At 59.8% G+C, this 20,121-nt stretch overlaps 1 protein-coding gene across 1 annotated transcript; it reads left to right on the forward strand.

Annotated features, from left to right (window-relative positions):
* Positions 1–1,968: 1,968 nt before the first annotated feature.
* MNT (MAX network transcriptional repressor) lies at positions 1,969–19,066 on the forward strand. The gene is made up of 6 exons (XM_002747803.5): positions 1,969–2,387; positions 8,063–8,642; positions 9,195–9,236; positions 9,349–9,460; positions 15,213–15,405; positions 15,610–19,066. Exons 1-6 carry the CDS (start codon positions 2,315–2,317, stop codon positions 16,374–16,376), a joined length of 1,767 nt encoding a protein of 588 aa, XP_002747849.1. The 5' UTR covers positions 1,969–2,314; the 3' UTR covers positions 16,377–19,066.
* Positions 19,067–20,121: the final 1,055 nt, after the last annotated feature.

Genomic DNA, 20,121 nt, shown 5'->3' on the forward strand with positions numbered 1-20,121 from the left:
CAGCTCTAGATATGGGGGCAGTAAATGTGAAAAGATCAGAGGCCCCTGTAGACTAGTGCTTGCAAACAGCCCCCTTCCTCTAGTTCACGAAGTCCTTGATTGCCAGTATCCGCAGATTTTTCCCCCCTAGGATGCATTACGATGCCATCAAAGACCCGCTTTCTATGTTTCTAGCTTTCTTCCAACCAGTCCTCAAAATAGAAACGCTCCGAGGGTGCCATGTGATGGAATGGACTGGCATGCCTCTCAGCCTCATGAAGCTTTGCTTTCTGGCTCTATGTCACGGGGAAGCCGGGGCTGTGGAGTCCCGAACCCTCTGCTACTGACTGTCCCCCTCTTCTTGGATCGGTTAGCAGAGAAAGGAGCCTGGGGCCAGAACAGGCGGGTACTCCCCCCGCACTGGCACAGCACAATCGACGTGCTCCGGGACGCTCCAAATCAGCTTTCAGCCGCCCTGTGTCTATTGCTGCCGCTGTACCAGTGGGTTCGTTTGGCTTCCACCGAGGAAGCAGAACAGCAGGGCTGGGTCTCAGGTGAAGATTTTTGTTGCCCCAATCAGTGTGTTAAGTGGTCAGGGTTGCCATTCCTCCCTGGCATTTTTCTAGTTGGGGGCTCTCCTCCCAGAACTGGCTTCAGAGTCGTCCCTGGGGTCAGGACGTGCTTCCCCCACGGAGGGGAGAGGAGCAGGTGGCAATCGGAACGATCTTAGACGAGTCCCTGCCCGTCTCGGCCTCAGTTTCCTTATCTGTGAAGTGAGAGGATTTAGGGCCAGCCTGCCTCAAAGAGCTGACGTTCCGATTGCACCCGGGCGCCCCTAAACACTCCCGCCGGGAAGAAGCGGCGGAGGGCGACGGGGTCCCGCCCCCGGAGAGCGCGGTTCCAGCCGGACGCAGCGGAACCTGCCCCCGCGCCCCGCCCACCGCCGGTCGCCTGGCGCGGGGAGGGCCGGGCTTCCGCCCTCCACGTTGTTGTTCCCGATTCGGGCCCCGCCCGCCGGTCCCAGAGCAAAGGGTGGCCCCTGGGGTAGCACAGTCCGTGTCTCCACCCACATCGAATACGCGTGGACAGAGCCTGGAGTTTAGGGGGAAGGAAAGATAAAGGCTTGGTTTTATCTTTAAAATGGAGGGTGGCGAAAAGGAATGGGAAGGCCGGGACACGACTGCGGGATTCCCCTTACGGCGTCCCACCCTGGGTTCGCTCAGTGGCCCCATCCTCACCCGCGAATGTGACCAGCAGACACTGGCCCTTTAAACCGAAGGCTGGCGGCGCGGGGTGTCCATGTGGAGCTGCTCCATGCCGTGTTGTCCTGCCCGCCCATTGGCCCGCGGCCCGGTGACGTCGCCTAATAGGATGCTAACGCACTGCGGGGGGAGGAACGAAGACAAAACGCGGATCCGGACCATTGCTCCGCTCCCTCCGCTGGTTCTCTGACAGTATCCAGCTGCCGGCAGCTCCGCCCAGGGGCGGATCCTGGGGGAATTGCGACACCCCGGCGATTGCGGGATTTAGGTCGCGAGTGGGTGGAGCGTGGAGATCCAGGGTCAGGTCCGTCTCTGCCATTCCCAAGACTTCCCTGACCCGGAATATCCTGATTGGAGCTCTGTTAAGTCTTGAATTGTCCACCCTTCCCTCCCTCTAGCAGGACAGATTTCGTCGTGAATGACCCAAACGCGCCTCCCCAGCCTAACTTGTGGCTCGCAGCCGGGGCGGGGCCAACGGGAAAGCGAAACGGCGGCGCGCACACCCCCCTCGGACCTCTCCCTCCTCGCCCGGGCCACGTGTGCGCGCGCCGGCTCCGGTGGGCGGAGCCAGCCGGGCAGGACCCACCCCTCCCTTTGCGAGGCGCCGCGGCCCTGCGGGCGGGGGCTCCGGTCCGGGCTTTGGCTGCGGCCCCGGTGTAGTAGCGGGGGCGGCGGCCGGGGGCAGCGCGGCTCCTTCCCTTGTTGTGTGTGTCGGTGCCTCCTCGCCATCTTGTTGCAAAGCCCTTTCTTGTCGGCGGGACTCCCGGGGGCCGCGGGGCGGGAGGCATTGGACGGGAGGTAGAGAGGGAGGGGAAGAAGGAAGGCAGTGCCGCCTTTTTTTTTTTTGCATTCCATTTTTTAAAATTTGCAAATTTATATTTTGCAAATCTTTTGAGAGACATTGATTTTTCTCCCCGTGCTCCCCCGTTCTTCCCTGCGGAGTGCGCTGCGCCGCCCAGCCCTGTCGCCCCCCGGAGGTGATCTCTCCCTCCTGCCTGCCCGCCAGCCTGACCTGTGCCCGGCTTGCCGGCCGCAGCCTCGGCCCCGGCGCGCCCCCGGCGGCTCTCGGCGCGATGAGCATAGAGACGCTACTGGAGGCGGCCCGCTTCCTGGAATGGCAAGCGCAGCAACAACAGAGAGCACGTGGTGAGCGGCCGGGCTGGGCCCCTGGGGCACCGGGGAAGGGGAAGCGAGTGACCCCGGTCCCCGAACCCAGGCGGAACCGCGGACAGGGACCCCTCCCGGGCGGCCTGCGGAGCCTGGCAGCGCTCGGCTCCCCGCGAGAGCCGCCGCCTGGGGAAGGGTGATGTGGGCACTAAAATTAATTAATGAATTCATTAACATGCAGCGAGGGACCCGGCTCCTGCGGGCGCCACCCCGGCTGCCTGGCACCCCCGTGCCCCTTCCGCCGGGTCTGATTTTGCGTGGGCCAGCGGAGCCCTCGGAGGCGCTGAGGATGTGTGAGCCGGGGGGTGGGGTGAGGAATGGTGTTGCGTGGGGGTGGCAGGCTCGCGTGTGCGTGCGTGTGTGCACGGGGGATGTGTGATGTGAGCCTCGGGAAGAGCAGATGAACGGACGTGTACACGGGCGTGTGTATAGCACACGAGTGGGCGTGTGTGTAACGGAGTGGGGGTGGGGACTACTCTACGCCGAGTAGCTCTTCAGCTTCCCTGGCCCCATGGGGAGGGTGCGGGGGGCGCTCCCCGCAGATCTACGCGCCGCTTGGGGCGGAGGCGGCCTTTGCAGAATGAAATGACATCGCGTGTCTTATGATCCTGGCCAGCCCCGCCTGACCCCGCCTCCCAGAGCTGGGCTGGGCCGCGCGTCCGGGGTTTGCGTGAAAGCCGGGCTAATTGGGCGTTTGCGAAATGGCCCGTGGGTGGTTGGGGGGTGCAGCTCCCGGCCCCCCTCGCTGCACCCCGCTTTAGCCAGTGTGGAATGTGGCGTGTCTGCGCGTTCCAAACCCGCTCTCGCCTGGAATGTTGCGTGTGCCTGCGTTCCTAGCCTGTTGGTTACACCGGGTGGTGACGTGGACGGGCTCCGCCCCCGACCACGTGCACCGGGGACACTCCTGCTGGGGACTGAGAGGCCCAGCCCCTCCTCAGTGCCTTGCGCCTGGCCGGGGGCGGGGCCTGGGCGGGGCTGCGATAGGCCTTGCGCCGGGTTGGGCCCGGGCCCGGGCCTCTGGGCACCTCCCAGGGAGAGGCTTTGCCCTGCGAGGGAGGAGTCGAGCTCACCTGTCGGCTCTCTCTCCTAACCTGTGCTTCATCCCGAGGGAAGGGAAACCCTCAGAATCTCAGGGCGACGAGACATTTAGAGCTCTCATTTTTCACTGACCCCCATAACGTTGCAACTAGGCCCCCCTTGCATCACCCGGGGCCACGCTGGAATGAGTCAGGTTGAGAAGGGGCAAATTTCGGCGCTCCCTCCAAAGGGAAGAGACTAATGCCTCCTGTCTTCACGCGCCCCGTTGGTGGTCCCTGGCTTCAGGGTGCTGCAGAAAGACGGGCTGTGGGAAAACACCTCCCTTTTCCAGGCTTCTGCCGGGGCCTTGGCCCCGAAACGGTGTGTGTGCAGGACCCGGGGACTCCTGTGCCCTCTGCCCTCAGAAGCCCCCGGCAGGGTCGGCTGTGGTGGAGAGAGTGCTTCGTCCTTTTTTCTTTTCTCTCTGCCTATTGTTGCTTCAATGATGAGTCATGCAGGAGGTAGTAGTGTGTTGTGTGCGCGCGCGCCGCTGTGTGCCGCCGCCGCGGAGGGCGGGGGGTGGCCGGGGGGGGGGGGGGGGGGCGGAGCGGCAGCCGGGGGGTGGGGGTGGGGGAGCTGCGGGGCCGCCAGCCTAGTCGGGGCGACCAGCCTCCCAAGGTCAAGAGTCACTCGAGATACGTGAGACCCAGATGCCTGGGTTTTGCAGAACTGATGGGCAGGGATGTCGCCTGCATTCCCCGCCTGTTGCCTTGGTGGTCCAGAGCAGAGTCTTGACATTGGAGCGTGGCGGAGACCAGGAATGTCCTAGCATGGGCACAGGGGTCAGGGGAAGACCGTGCACAGGGTTTGGAGAGACTGTCACCTGCTGCTGCCATCAACACGCTGCAGTTAAAGAGTACCCACTGTGTGCCAGGCACTGTTCTGGGGCCAACAGGATTGACCCTGCTGTGGCCTCCAGAGAAACTCTCTTTGCCCTTCCCTTCCCACCCTTTCCCAAGCAAGCCCAGTGCTGAACAGTAAGGTGGGAGGAGACACAGAAGAAGAACCTGGAAAGCTTCTCTCCTAAGACGTGACAGAGCCCTGCACCTCCCCCAGGTGATGGGCATCAGGTCAGGCTGAGTTCAGCTGCCCAGTCGTGGCTTCTTGGTAGTGGGTCAGGGGTCTCAGGAGATGAGTGGGTGCTAGAAAGCTAGATCTACTCAGAAACACATGTACAGGTGGCCAGAACCCTTCCCAACAGTTTCACCTCCAGAATTCATTTTCTTCTCCCTCTGGAGGTTCTGTCCTCTGAGCTGGGGTGGGAGGAAAGGGAGGGAAGGGAGGGAAGGGAATGGCAGGTGAACCTGCCAACCAGAGCGCTTTCCTGGGACCTAGGGCCAGCTCTGGAGAGGGACCTCAAGCATAGCTTTCTGACCTAGACCAGCCAGGTGATGAACCTGATGAACCTGCCAGCATGTGTACCTGTGAGAGAAGAGAGGAAAGGGCAGAGCTATCCTGGTGCTCAGCCGGAGGGCCTGGCCTGGTCATTTCCAGAATTCATGGAGGTGGCTCAATGCAACTCTCTTCTGCCTTGATTGGAGGGAGCTGGCTGGGGTGTCCAGAGGCTCTTGACCAAGTCTCCAAGGGTTACCCTGGGCCTGCCTTATGCACCAGGTCCCCTGTGTAGCATGGAGATAGGAGAATTCCGGTGCCTGCTGGGGGCCACCCGTGTGGACTCCTGCACCCTAGCCCTGTGCCTTTGGAGCACCTGGGCCACAGTCGCTTGGGAAGGTTGAAGGGAGAACACTGCCCTTGCTCTTGACTGTGGGCTGAAGCCATGGCCCCTGGGTCACTGCAGAGGGGTCATGCAACATTCTTGGGGGCAGCCTCTGGGTGGAGCCCAGGGAAGCATGTGAAAGGGAGTGCACCCGGTCTGGGGGATGCGCAGAAGATTCTTTTAAAAAGCCGAAGCACGGGCCGCTCCTCAGAGAGGACCTGACACCACCAGTTTGGTGGTTCTCCAGTGCAAAGGGAGGGTCGCTGCTGGGGGTGAAGGGGCAGGAAGCTCTGGTGGGCTGGATCTGGCCGGGCAGCTCCTCTTCCTCACCACCCATGGAGCTTTTTCATGCTGCTCCGGGTGTCACTGGGTCCTTCCTGGCACCTGTGAGGTGTGCCTGCTTGGCTCTGGGTGAGAGAAGGCAGGTGAGAAAGAGGTTGCTATCTCCCAGGTGAGCTCTGGGGTTGATTTAAAATATGGGGAATGGGGTTGGCCTGCACTTAGGGTCCCACCTGTCCTTGTGACTCAGGGAATGCCATGCCCTGACTGTCCCTCTGCCTAGGGAGAATGGAGCACTTGTCCCAAGGCCAATGAGAATTTAGGTCTGTCTCAGCCAAAGGCATGGAGGTGTGGGCTGTTGGGCCCTGGAATCCAGAGCCTTGTCTTGGGGTTGGGGGAAACGGGGGACAACTGAGGCTGCTCCTGAGAAGGGCCCTGTCACTGGAACTCGGCAGGCTGCTTGGCCAGCACGCCTGTGGGAAACCACCTGTGGGAAGTGGCAGCGCAGGGCTGGTTTTCTCCTGGACTGTAACCTAAGCCTGGAGAGCAGGGCCTCCCTGCATTGGAGCAGGCCTGCACCAGCCTGGTATCGCCCCTTCCTGAAGGGCTGGGGAAAGCTGGCGGAGGCCCGCTGGCTGGCCCAGTCCTGGGAAACCAGTGAGCCTTCCCCTCCTGGGACACTTCCCCCTCCACTTCCTCCTCGGAGTCTTCCCTCTGCAGGAGGGTGGGGCTGGGAACAAGCCTGGCTCACACTCCAGTTGTTGATTGGTCAACGGGGCCTAAGGCCTTGGGTTTTCTGGGGCTTCTGAGCCAGTAAGTGTGTGGGAGGTGGGTGCCCTCCTCCCCAGGGGGCCTTAGCAGACTCCCATTCCCCTTCCTTCCCCCACTGCAGCCACCCCTTGCCCTGGTGTTTGGGTGTGGCCACCACCCCAGGCTGTCAGCAGAGTGGGGCATCTGGGGCCAGAGGAGTGGGCTGCTTGTCCCAAGGCTCCCTAGCCTGGGGGTTGCAGACTCCAAGGGTCTGGGCCGGCCTGGTAGCCAGGGAACCAGAATGATGGGGCCTATGGGAGGATGGGGCAGGCTGGAGATGGAGGGGCCTCCCCTTCCCTGTTTGGAAGCCAGCTCCTGAGTGGACCTCACCTTCCTGCTGGACTTTCAGCAGAGATACTGAGCAGTAAGGTGGGAGGAGTAATGGATAGTTGGGTCCATTGCCCTGCTGCACCTCTACTGAAGAGCCCAGCATTCTTTTCTCTTTTTTTTGAGATAGAGTCTTGCTCTTGTTGCCCGGGCTGGAGTGCAATGGCATGATCTTGGCTCACTGCAATCTCTGCCTCCTGGGTTCAAGTTATTCTCCTTCCTCAGCCTCCCAAGTAGCTGGGATTACAGGTGCACACCACCGTGCCCAGCTAATTTTTGTATTTTTAGTAGAGAAGGGGTGTCACTATGTTCGCCAGGGTGGTCTTGAACTCCTGAACTCCTGATCCACCTGTCTCAGCCTCCCAAAGTGTTGGGATTACAGGCGTTAGCCACGGCACCGGACCCCAGCATTCCTTTCTACCTGCCTCTGCCCCTTCTCGTTTGGGAGAAAAACTTGCTGCTGTACCTCCTTCTCACCCTGCCCTCTCTCACCCAGAACCAGGCAGGTACACTTTCCCCACTGCCCAGCTGGACTGGTTGGGTATTTGTGGTGTCTCAGGCTGAGTGGGGTGTCACTGAGGATGTCAGAGGATATGTTAGGCCTGGAGGACAGGGCATGCTGGTGCTGCTGGTGGTGGGATGGGGGCAATTTGGGAGAAATGAGTTTACCACAAGGGTCAGAGAGGGACAAAGTGTATTTGTTGAATGACTCCTGAGGAAAACAGAGCCATTAGGATCTAGCCTGGGACTCAGGAGTCCTGGGCTATTTCTGCTTCTGTGAAATGAGGGTGACGTCCCTCTCCTGCCTGTGATGTGACATGGGGCTCTTGTGAGGATCCAGGGACTGTGAGTGCAAGGCACTTCCTAGTGAGCATGGCAAGTGGCCCTCAGGTGTCAGGAGGCTTGCTGGGACCCGCAGCAAATCAGCTTCATTTACTTCATCTGTGCCATGCATGCACTACTTGCCTCTAGAAGACTCCTGATAAACATTGTTTAAGGCCTTCCACGGGAGCTGGGCTCTCAGCACAGCCCCTTCTCCGGTGTGAAGTCTTGGGTGGCTAGGCCACTGCCCGTCTCACCCACCTCGGCCATGTAGCTCCTGACCCTCGCTGCTCCCACTGTGCAGACTGGCAGGCCCAGCACCCTCTGACAGCTGTGCTTCCACCCTTCCGTCTGTCCTGCCGCAGCCTGGACTGTCCGCCCCAATTCCTGTCTTCCTGCTCCCTGGCGGCAGGGACCAGGTCTGCTTGGTTTGTTTGCTGCTGTGCTCCTGGCACTTTCCCCGTGCTTGGCTGAACTGGTCAGCTATTTGTGGCATCTGTGGCAGAGCAGGGGTGTCACTGAGTCCTGGCTGGGCTGGGGTCAGAGGCCAAGTTAGGGCTGGAGAACAGGGCAGGCTGTGGCCCCGCTAAGACCACCCCCACATTGTGTTCTCTGTGCATAGAGGAGCAGGAGCGGCGTCGATTGGAGCGAGAGCGGGAGCAGGAACAGAAGAAGGCCAACAGCCTGGCCCGGCTGGCACATGCCCTTCCTGTGGAGGAACCCCGAATTGAGGCACCACCCCTGCCTCTGTCCCCGCCAGCACCCCCACCGGCACCCCCGCCGGCACTTGCCACCCCTGCCCCAGTGACTGTCATTCCTATACCTGTGGTGACCAACTCCCCTCAGCCGCTGCCCCCACCCCCACCCCTACCCCCCACAGCCCAGCCTCTGCCCCTGGTGCCTCGTCAGCCAGCCTTGGTCAGCACCCCTGGACTCAGCATTAAGGAGCCTGCCCCCCTGCCCAGCAGGCCACAGGTGCCCACTCCTGCTCCCCTACTGCCGGACTCGAAGACCACCATTCCACCCACTGGCAGCCCCAAGCCTTTGCAGCCCCTCCCCACGCCTATCCTGACCATAGCACCACACCCTGGAGTCCAGCCCCAGCTGGCACCCCCACAGCCACCCCCACCCACACTTGGGACCCTGAAATTGGCACCAGCTGAAGAAGTCAAATCCAGCGAACAGAAGAAGAGGCCCGGGGGGTGAGTGGGGTGTAGCAGAGTCCAGCTGGTGGGATGGAGAGGAGAGCTGGCCACCCACTGGGCTGTGTGTGCAAGAGAAGATGGCCCTCTGGCTAGGGCTTCAGAGGTGTGTCCTGCCTCCCCAGCCTAGAGGTGTCCCCTGTTTTTGAACATGTTCTCACTGTGCCCATCTCTGTCCCGGGAAGGAATGCCCCATTGCCCCTTTCCCAGGCTTCTGTTTTCTCTAATGCCCTCCAGGGCTAAGGCTTAGGCATTCACAGGCCTCTGGACAGAGTATGAGCCTCTTGGGTTAGGGCTGGGGTACACTGGCTGCTTCTGAGTCCCAGGAGCCCTCATGTCTCCCTTCTGATGGGACGGAGGGTGACAGGGGTTGTGATTATGAGCACAGATGTGCCCTCCTGGAGGTGGGCACAACATGGCACATGGCGAACATCTCCCATTCTAAGACAATGTTGGGGACAGCCCGTGAGAATCTGGGGGGTGGCAGTGTGGGTGAGGAAGCCCGTCTAGTCCAGACCTCCTTCCTGAGCCTCCTATCTGTTTGGGTTTCAGGATCGGAACCAGAGAAGTCCACAACAAATTGGAGAAGAACAGGTGTGTTTGCGCGTGCGTGTGTGGCCCGGGCCTCGCCCGCCCGCGGCCCCGTCTCCCCAGCCCTGTCTCGCCCGCGTCCCCGCCGACCGGCTTTGCTCGCCCCTCTCCCCAGGAGGGCCCATCTCAAGGAGTGCTTTGAGACCTTGAAGCGTAACATCCCCAACGTGGATGACAAGAAGACGTCGAATTTGAGCGTTCTGCGGACGGCGCTGCGGTACATCCAGGTAAGGGGCCCGGAGGCCGACGCGGCGCCCGCTTCCCCGCCCTCCGCCGCCCCTCCCCGGCCGCGCCCCGCCCCACCTTCCGCCCCAGCGGCTCCCCCCGCCTCCCTCCCGCCTCCACGCGGGCGCCGAGCACATGGCCCGGCTGACGTCAGCGGGGCTCCCTGCCCAGAAGGGCGCGCGTGCGCAGAGGAAGGCGCGGCTCCCCTCCCCCGCCGTCGCCGGCGCGTCCCCGGGGCCTGGAGGCGCGCGCCTTGATGGCTGGGGCGAGTCCCGGTGTCTGCTCCCGCCTCCCGCGTGTTGGTGCAGCCGCGGGTGGGAAGCGCGAGGGGAGCCCGGATTCCGCCTGTCTGTCGCTATTTACGGGAAGGGTTGGGTGTGGTCCCCGTCCACGCTACGGCGTGGGGCGAGCCCCGTTTACCCCGAAGGAGGAAGGCCCTTTCGGGGCGCGCGTGGAGGCGCCACGGCCCGAGTGTGGGGTTACGCCTGGGGCGAGGAAAACTGCGGTCTGACTGGGCGGCAAACAGCCCCGGGGCTGCCGAGCTGAAACACGTCACGCTTTCCTTCCTCCTGCGCTAACAGGAGGAGGGTCCCTTTTTCGGGGTCCTCCCTTTGGGCGTTGCTCCCTCTGCAGCGCTGGGGCCGGGGGCGCCGCCACGTCAGGCAGTTGCCATGGCTGCCTGAGCTTTGGTTTCCCTGGAAACCGGTGGGGCTTCCGTGCGCTGGGCCGGAGGCTGTAGGGGATGGGCGGGCGGCCTCGGAGCAGTTGGGGACGGAGCGACGCGGGGCTCCCAGCCTGCGTGGGGCGGGGACGGGGCACCCGCTGAGGAATCTCCGGGGTAGACGCGGCGTCATGGGCCCAGTGGAGGGGTGCTGAGGAGGGTCCAGCGCCTGAGGAGCCAGCCGCGGGGCGCCGCCCCTCCCCCGGCCTCTAACGCAGGGTCACAGCCCTGAGGTAACCGGAGCCCGACTTGCTGAGGGAGGGGCGGAGGCGGTCTCCCGCGAACGCGCCCTTCCGCCCGCCTTCCCGGCCGTTTCTGGATAGCCGGGAGGAGCGAGGCGGGGCTCGCGGGTGGGGGGCGGTGCTTCCGAGGCGCGGGGGCGGGGTGACGTAGGGAAGCCGCGGCCGCGTGGGTGCGCGCGTGCTTCGGGGCGGGGCGTCGCGGAACCTAGCGGGAGAGGGGCCCGGAAGCCGCGACTGGCCGGTGGCTTATTTCTTGGAGGGATTTGCAGAACGAGGGCTAGGTTGTAGTTTAGTCTCGGGGCTGAGGGTGTCGGTGCAGATGCTTCGCAGCACTCCCGACATTCATTTATTTTTTGAGAAATAGGAAGGATGGCAGGGTGAGTTCCTCTTGGCAGATACCTCTAGAAGAGGGTTCCTGCGTAACGTGTGGGTTTGAACATGAATCGGAAGGAGACTCAGTGGCAGCCGCAGAAGGAAGTTCTTGAGGTTCCAGGCCCCGTGAAGTAGGAGCCGGGGTGGGCCCAGGGTGTCCAGAAGGGACACTTTCTTGTGCTAGTCACAGAAGTGGAAAACTCAGGGGCCTGTCCACAGACCATTTATTCATGTATTCATCGAGGAGCTTTTAGAGAAGTCTCTGCTTATGGGGAAATGGTGGCGAGCAAGTAAAAAAGCCGGGGTCTCCGCCCTCCCAGGCTCTGTCTTGCGGCAGATGGTGAACGAGTCACTCTGGAAAACTGCCGTCTGGGCCTAATAGGGACCGGGCGGCGGGATCTGTTCTGGGGAGGGAGGAACGTCATTCCTGAGGAAAGGACCTTTGAGCCGAGACCTGCAGGATAGGTCTGGGTGAGACGAGGCCACGTGCAGGCCGGGAGCCCAGGGGCCACCCCAGTTTCTCCAGCAGGAGGGAACAGGATGCGTTTTCAGAAATAAAAGTCTGGCCCTGTGGCTCGCACCTGAGTCCCAGCTCGGGAGGCCAGGGCAGTAAGGGCATTTGAGCCCAGGGAGTGTGAGGACGGCCTGGGCCGAGGAGTGAGACCTCCGTCTCTAAGAACAAACAAAAACATGGTCAGGAAGGTTGCCATGCGGAGACGGGCAGCAGCGCGCACTGGAGTCGAGAGTTGGTCCTGGAGAGACCGGCGGGGCTGCGGAGACCGGGATTTGGTTACATGCTGAGAGCAGAAAGCTGCGGGAGGAGGGCAGTGGTCTCCAGCCAGAATCCACATTAAGCGGCTTGGAGGCAGTCAGAGATTTGAAGACAGCCACAGTAAAGGGGACAGATAGAAGAATAGATAGGGACCAAACCGGGCATCCAGGTAGTCACAGAAAGGAAATGGGTTTAGAAGGAAGCAGTGTGGATTAACGTTAGACCCTGGGGAAACTGCAGGGCCTAGGTGAGGAGCAGAAGCTTTTGACCCACGTCACTCCCTGGTCCAGATATGTATCCTACCCACAGCTGAGTAGAATTCAGGACTGCTGCTTCCAGTCCCTAGCAGCAGGGTTCAAGTGAGGCCTGACTCACCTGTGGCCTTCGTTGACATGGCCTTATCGGGTGTCACATCCAGCCCTTGCCACTCGAGTAGAGCCAGTGAAAAGCCGAACAGTCTGGGTGTGGTGACTCACGCCTGTAATCCCAACGCTTTGGGAGGCTGAGGCAGGTGGATAACCTGAGGTCAGGAGTTCGTTCAACACTAGCCTGGCCAACATGGCAAAACCCTGCCTCTACTAAAAATACAAAAATAGTTGGGGATGGTGTTGCGTCCCTGTAATCCCAGCTACTCAGGAGGCTGAGGCTGGAGAATCACTTGAACCTGGGAGGTGGAGGTGGCAGTGGGCGGGGATTGTGCCACTGCTCTCCAGCCTGGGCAACAGAGGGGAACTCTGTCTCCAAAAAAAGAAAAGCCACACAGGTGTGTGTGTAGGGGCAAGGGAGTTTCCTACTGTCTTTTTAGCAGAAAATGGGAGAAACAGTGAAAGCCAGAATGACAGAGCAAGCTGTGTGGCCTGGGTCTGGCATTGGAAGTGTCAGGCTGCCAGATTTTAGGCCAGGACAGACATGGTCTGTCTGGGTTATGTGTTGCAGGCACTGGTGAGTAGAGACATCTCTTCCTGGTTAGGGCAGAAATGCATGCAGGAGGGGGTGTGGGAAGCTGGCCTCACTGGTGGGTGGGGTTGGAGACTTAGCCAGGCTCAGTCGGGAAAAACTGCTACAAAACAGCAAAACGACTCCTTTCCTAGTGCAGTGATCCCCAACCTTTTTGGCAGCAGGGAGGAAAATCATTTTTCCATGGGGGGAAGTGGAGGAAGTTTTGGGATGAAACTGTTTCACCTCACATCATCAGGCATTAGTCAAATTCTCCTAAGGAGCACACAAAACCTAGAATCTTGGTATGCACAGTTCAGATTCCGGTTTGTGCTTGTGTGAGAATCAAATATCCCGCTGATCTGACAGGAGGCTGTGCTCAGGTGGTCCTGCTCTACCCCCCGCTCACCTCCTGTGCGGGCCTGATCCTGACTAGCCACAGACCAGTACCTGGGGGCTGGGGATCCTGTCCTAGGGAATGAAAGCAGGAGAAAATGGGTCTCCTGTGGTTCTCCCTGTGATTCAGGGAGAGATAAGACAGAAGTGAGAAGGAATCCTTCCAGATCCTTCACCTGAGGCCGAGCCAGCACACTGCATAACTCTTCCTGGCCACCACGGACTCTGGGATGTAAACTGACTATGCACCCACCTCACCTTCATTCACAGCTCGGACAGGGACAGTGTGTTGAGGTGGAAAGACAAAACATCTATACATGAGATACTTTGTGTGAGCCAGTCCTGATGAAGTCTTACCCTGACAGCTTCCCATTTCCTGTACAGTCAGATGGGGCTCTTCTTATCTCACTCCATCTTTTTTTTTTGAGACACAAAACTTCATAGAAATTTTATTTGCAGTTCTTACATTTTCAGTGTGAGCTGATCTAGGACCCACTGCCCCACCCAGAAATGGCCCAGTTCTGGGGGCAGAGGAGAAAGGGAGGGATGGAGTGAGAAGAGCCCCATTCTTCCTCAGTGCTGGGAGGCTGGAGATGCCACCCCCTTCTCTTGCCTGACTTTGGGCTCCAGGAAGGAGAGCAGATGGAATCTCAGGCCTGAGGCTCCTCCACACCACTGCCCCGCCCCATGTTGGAGGGAAGTGAGAGAGATGGGGAGAGAAAGGGACAGAAGCAAGAAAAGGTGTTGACCAAGAAAGACGAGAACCAGGGGTGGGGGCTGAAGGAGAATTAAAGATAAAACACCAGTAGGCCAGGCGACGTGCCTCACGCCTGTCATCCCAGCACTTTGGGACACCGAGGCAGGCAGATCACCTGAGGTCAGGAGTTTGAGACCAAGCCTGACCAACACTGTCTCTACTAAAAATACAAAAATTAGTTGGGCATGGTGATGGGTGCTTGTAATCCCAGCTACTGGGAGGCTGAGGCGGGAGAATCGCTTGAACCTGGGAGGCAGAGGTTGCAGTGAGCCGAGATTGCGCCACTGCACTCCAGCCTAGTGACAGCGAGACCCCATCTCAAAAAAAAAAGAAAAAATCAGTAAAAACATTAGGGGACAGTAGGGAGGAGAATTAAACTAAAATCCACCCCAAATCTGAACCAGCCTGGAAAAAATGGTGCAGGTGCCAGGAAGGGCTGGGAGGCGGGAGGATGTGGGATAGGGAAGGACAGTGGGGTAGGAGGGCTCAGATGTGGTCTTGGGTTACTGGCAGATAAGATCTAGGGGTGAGGGGAGGAGGATCTGTGTGTGATGAGGGCACATGGGGTTCAGAGAGGAAAACCAAGGCTGGCTGGTGAGGGGTGTGTGTGAAGAGCCCAAGGCCCTGCACCTGTAAGCCTGGGAAGCTAGGCACTCAAGAGCAGGTAAGAAAGGGACTCAGGAGGCAGCAGGGACACACGTGTCAGGGTTGGCTGGTGGACAAGCGGTCATGACGTGCCTGGGCAAAAAGCTGCCAGCAGGGAGGTGTGTGAGACTTAAAAGAGTGGAGTTGATGAAGCGTCAGGTCGGAAGCACCGGAAAGACTTTGGGTGTGGAAGGGAGCTGGGTCATGGGACACAAGAGCCATTTCTCATTGATCAGTTTAGCCCAAATACAGGTGTAGAGGAGGGGGGCTCATTCCTAGGCCTGGGGGTTGTTCCACCCAGGGAGTCTGGAGGGCAGTGGCAGGGTGGCGGGGAGCAGCATGTAAGTGGAGCCTTGTCGACAGGCAGCACAGGCAGGTGGAGAGTAGCCTAGGAGGTCCTGAGCAGGTGCGGACAGCAGCCAGGAGGGAGGCAAGTCCTGGTGATGTGACGGGGCGGGGTTGTGTCACCACCTCGTGGGTCATTTTCTAAGGGTATTGAAGTTACCAGGGAGACAAGTGAACATGGAGGTAGAAGTGCAGGGTCCTTGGTTCTGTGGAGGACAATCTCAGCAGAAGTGTGGAAAGTGGACAGGCTGCTGAAGGAGGGATGGGTGAGAGGGGGAGAAGCCCCTGAGGACAAGTTGGTGTGGAGGACGGGGAAGGCTCCGCCTGCTTGGCTGTGCTTGCTTCATGTGGGGCCTGTCTCAAGAGCCCACACTCCTTGGGACGCTGGGCCTCACTGGCAGGGGCATGGACCAAGATAGGCATGGTCTCCAGCAGCTCCGTCAAGCTGGGCCCCCTTGTTGCCACAAACTTGTCTCTGTGGGCCAGCTGATAGGGAGAGGTTTTAGGGGACTGCAGGCCCCAAGGTTGCTGCTCAGGGTGTCCTGCTGTCCCTTACTGTGTGCCCCAGTCCCTGAAGAGGAAGGAGAAGGAATATGAGCATGAGATGGAGCGGTTGGCGCGGGAGAAGATTGCCACTCAGCAGCGGCTGGCTGAGCTCAAGCACGAGCTGAGCCAGTGGATGGACGTGCTGGAGATCGACCGCGTGCTGCGGCAGACGGGTCAGCCCGAGGATGACCAGGCCTCCACCTCCACCGCCTCTGGTGAGCCCCGGCCCCTGCGCTGGCCCCACAGCCCTCAGGTGTCACACCTCAAATTCCAGCCTCCCTGGCCAGGCTCTTGCCTACTAGAAAAGATGGCCCCTGCCCCAGCCCTGTCACATCCCCACGCTCCCACCAGCATCTACACCTCCAGCCACTTGTTTCCCCAGCCCTTCTGACCTGCTCCTGCCCCGTGTTCCCCCACAGAGGGTGAGGACAACATAGACGAGGATATGGAGGAGGACCGGGCAGGCCTGGGCCCACCTAAGCTGAGCCATCATCCCCAGCCGGAGCTGCTGAAGCCCACCATGCCACCCCCCAGCACCACCCCTGCGCCTCTGCCTCCACACCCACACCCTCACCCCCACTCTGTGGCCCTGTCTCCTGCCCACCTCCCCGTGCAGCAGCCACAGACACAGCAGAAGACCCCTCTGCCAGCCCCTCCTCCCCAACCAGCGGCCCCTGCCCAGACACTGGTACCAGCTCCAGCCCATCTTGTGGCAACGGCTGGGGGCGGCTCCACGGTCATCGCTCATACAGCCACCACCCACGCTTCAGTCATCCAGACTGTGAACCACGTTCTACAGGGGCCGGGTGGCAAGCACGTCGCCCACATCGCCCCCTCAGCCCCCAGCCCTGCTGTGCAGCTGGCACCTGCCACACCCCCCATTGGCCACATCACAGTGCACCCTGCCACCCTCAACCATGTGGCCCACCTGGGCTCCCAGCTGCCCTTGTACCCACAGCCCGTGGCAGTGAGCCAGCCTGTGGCCGTGAGCCACATCGCCCACACCCTCTCGCACCAGCAAGTGAATGGCACAGCTGGCCTGGGGTCCCCGGCTACTGTCATGACAAAGCCGGCCGTGGGGGCACAGGTGGTGCACCACCCCCAGCTGGTAGGCCAGACCGTGCTCAACCCCGTGACCATGGTTACCATGCCCTCCTTCCCAGTCAGCACGCTCAAGCTGGCTTGAGGATGAGGCCACTCAGAGGCCCCCAGTGGGGACAGGGAGGGGGACCTGTCCCCTACTCTCCCACCCACCAGCTCCACACATTCCAGCCAGGCCCAGGCCCTCCCCGCCACATCCACCCCCAGGCCTCCTAGGGGAAGGGGGTGCAAAGACTCTGAGCCAAAGGAGGGAAGGGCCACCAGGGCATTGGGCACAGGGCAGGGGGCTACCCCGCTGCACTAGGACTTAGTAAAATGACTCTGAGAGAGAAAACTTGAGACATTCTGGTGGAATGTGTTGCCTGCCCAGCCCGGTGCCAGCTCCCTCGCCCTCCTGCTTCCCCTCCCTGTCCTCGGAAACCAGTTTGATGTGGATGTCATGCTCCCTGACTTCTCCCTGCCCTGCCCTGCCTTCCTGTGCTGCTGCTGCTATTGCTGTCTGGTGAGGTGGCCCAGGCCCTGTCTCTCCTTTGGATCTTCAGCATTCTCTTCCCAGGCTTTTGGAGGGGAAATGGGGGAAGCAGAACTGAAGCCACTTGGCCCAGAAAGCTGTGGACTGGGGTGGTGAGGGGCCCTACTCTGAGAACAGGTGACAGATCATAGGAAGTGGCTGGCCTGGAGTCCCACTGGACAGGCAGGCGCCCCAGCCTGGGGCTCTCTGACCCAGTTGCAGTCACTGTGATTTGTTACCGTAGAAACGACTTAAAATGATTCTCTACCAACAATAAACCAAACCCAGCCACTGCCAAGCTTCCTGTGCCCCCAACCCAACCCCTGCCACTGGGCTCTGGACCCCAGCAGGGCAGGCTGCAGTGGAGGAAGGACTCGGCTGTCCTGTCCCCTTCCCCGTCCCCTGCAGCCTGAGTCTGGATAGGAGGAGAGCTTGGCTCTTGACTTCCAGAAGGCAGCAGAGAGGGGCACTGTCCTGCGTTTGGACCCTGATCCTCTGACCTTTGCTGAGTGCTGGGCACTCCTCCAAGGGACGGGGGGCCTCCTACAGCTCAGGAGACATGGACCAGCATCTGGTCTTGTTCCCAGGTGCCTAGAAGCCACATCGTTGAGGCATCAGGAAGGTAAAAACCCAGGGGCCCAGCCATGCCCTGGGACCTATCCAGAAAGAGAGCGGAGCGAGGGCTGCTTCTGCCCAACCCCTCTGCCCATCCTCCCATTCCTTCAACACCCCACTTTTCCAGGGGCACTTTTGAGCAGGCTCTCCCTGGGGGCTGCTGAGCCACACCACCTTTCTCTGAGAAAAGGTCCTTGGTTGGGAAAAGGACAAGGCTGAGTGTGGAGTGAGGAGTCAGGGGCTCTACCTTAGGGCGTGGCTTTCCCTGCCTCTGCCTGGGCAGCCTGCTTTGGCCTCTTGTTGTATGTGGATGTTTATTACAAGTGGCCTTGTGTCAGACATGCTCAGCTCCCCACCTGGACACACACTCACCAGTGGCCTTTCAGTGTAGAGGGAGGAAGCCAGTGTCCCTGGGTGTGAAGTTCCCACTGATGGGCTGGGGCAGGGGCCTGGGCAGACAAGGGGGCCAGACGGGGACAGAGTTGAGGATTCCCTGGAGTACAGGAACAGGAGGTATGGAGGTGGTCAGCAAAGGTCCTGAGTAGATTTTCTCTTGAAATGAAGAATCCTTAGATAGCTAAGAACTCCCTTTCTGTTCCTTCCTGATGTGGGTAAAGGGACAGCTACAAACCAGGTCACCACCCTCAGAGGCTGAGCCCTGTACCCACCCCAGCACAGCCACCTCCACCAGACCTCTGGGAGAGCCAGCTTTGCTGTTCCCATTGTGACAGTGGTGGCAGGCCAGACCCAAAGGGCAGTCAGAGCAGCCCCTCCCTCAGCCTGCCCACCTCTCCCTGCATCCTGAGGCCAGTGGCCCCCGGGCCTGCACAGATACCTCATCATTCACCCACTGCCCCTCCCCGTCCCTGTCCCCCAGTAGTGGGGGCCTGCAAATCTAGTGCCGAATGACTATGTCCAGATTGGTGACGATGGGTGTTGCTGTTGTTTTTGTTGTTGTTTGTGAATGCTGTGATGCTGTGTGCCCAAGTGGGCAGCCACCACCTGGCCCTTCCTTGGGCGCCTCCCTCTGAGAGCTGTCAGGACCACATCTGTCCTCACCCTGTGGGACCGCCTGCCTCTCCCTCCCTAGCCCTTCCAGCCTGGGACACACACACACACACACACACACACACACACATCTTACCTCTCATGCGTGTATTACCTTTTGATGTTCAGAGTGGCTCACTGGCTGGGAGTCCTTACCTCGGGGAGAGGGGGAGGTTGGTTCCTTGTGGGGGGCCAAAGAAGGCAGGGAATGCCTGGAGGGTAACTGGGGGGTCACCATAACCCCACTCCCTCCAGAAACAGCTGCTTCTCCCCCCATCCCAGGGTCCCACCCCCAAGCCCCCAAAGAGGTGGCCCTTGTTTACAGTGAGGACTTGGTCACTGTGTCTCTGTTCCCTGAAATATAAACTGTAGCGACCCCAGACTGTAGAGATTTTTATGTGTTTGGATACATCTGCTGTGTGGGAAAAAAAAACAAAACAAAAACCCTAATTTTGTACATATTGTATTTTTACTATTGAACTGTATTCTAGTGGCTGTTCATGCTCCGAGACTTCAGTTACTGAGACATGAATACTATCCATGTAATAAGCACTTGCCTGGAATAAAATATAAAACTGAAATAAACCTGCACTGAAACCTGAGCTGGAGCTGCCAGCCTGCAGCATCTGGGTCATTTTCTTGCAAAAGGAGGCACAGGCCTGTAGGGAAACCCAGCAGCAGCGGTGAGATCACATGCCTGTATGCTCAGCAAGTCCTCAGGCAGCTCTGAAAATGGCAGTTATGGTTGGTCTCAAACTTCTGCAAAGCATTTTGTTTACTCAGACCATTTTACAAGCGTGATTTTGTTTCACTGTTCAACAGCCCAGTGAAGTAAATAAGAATTAGCCCCATTTTGGCAGATAAGGAGACAGGATTGAGGTGGCCAAGTGGTCACTGGCTAGCAGGAGAGGTCGCTGGAGCTGCAGTCAGACCCCAGCTCAGCTCACAGTACCCCTAGCATCTGCCACCCTTTGTGGCATCCGGGGCTAGTCCTAGACTCAGACCCAGTAAAAAAGGTACAGGAGGCCGGGCGCGGTGGCTCACGCCTGTAATCCCAGCACTTTGGGAGGCCGAGGCGGGTGGATCACGAGGTCAAGAGATCGAGACCATCCTGGTCAACATAGTGAAACCCCGTCTCTACTAAAAATACAAAAAAAATTAGCTGGGCACGGTGGCGCATGCCTGTAGTCCCAGCCACTCAGGAGGCTGAGGCAGGAGAATTGCCTGAACCCAGGAGGCGGAGGTTGCGGTGAGCCGAGATCGTGCCATTGCACTCCAGCCTGGGTGACAAGAGCGAAACTCCGTCTCAAAAAAAAAAAAAAAAAAAAAAAAAGGTACAGGAGTGGTGCCCCAGGATCTGGGCACAGAGGGTGAGCACTTCCTGAGAAGCTGCTTCTAGGGGAATGGTCATGGCAGGCCAGCCGCGAGTCCATAAAGCTGCCTCTGAGGGAAAGGAACAAGAAGAGGCTGGAGGTCAGGGGCCAAAGAGACATTGTCTCAGCCTGGAAGCCCCTTGTCCCTGTGGCTGTATCTTCTCTTCCCCATGGCCAGGGGAAACCAGCCCTTAGCAGGCTGTCTTGGGAGGAGGTGGTGTGGGAAGTGAGGTCCGGAAGCCACTTGCTCTGGGCCTTGCTGGAGACCAGGCTGGCTGAGGGTC

This window comes from Callithrix jacchus, chromosome 5 (genome assembly GCF_049354715.1).
Source record: "Callithrix jacchus isolate 240 chromosome 5, calJac240_pri, whole genome shotgun sequence".
Taxonomy (NCBI): domain Eukaryota; kingdom Metazoa; phylum Chordata; class Mammalia; order Primates; family Cebidae; genus Callithrix; species Callithrix jacchus.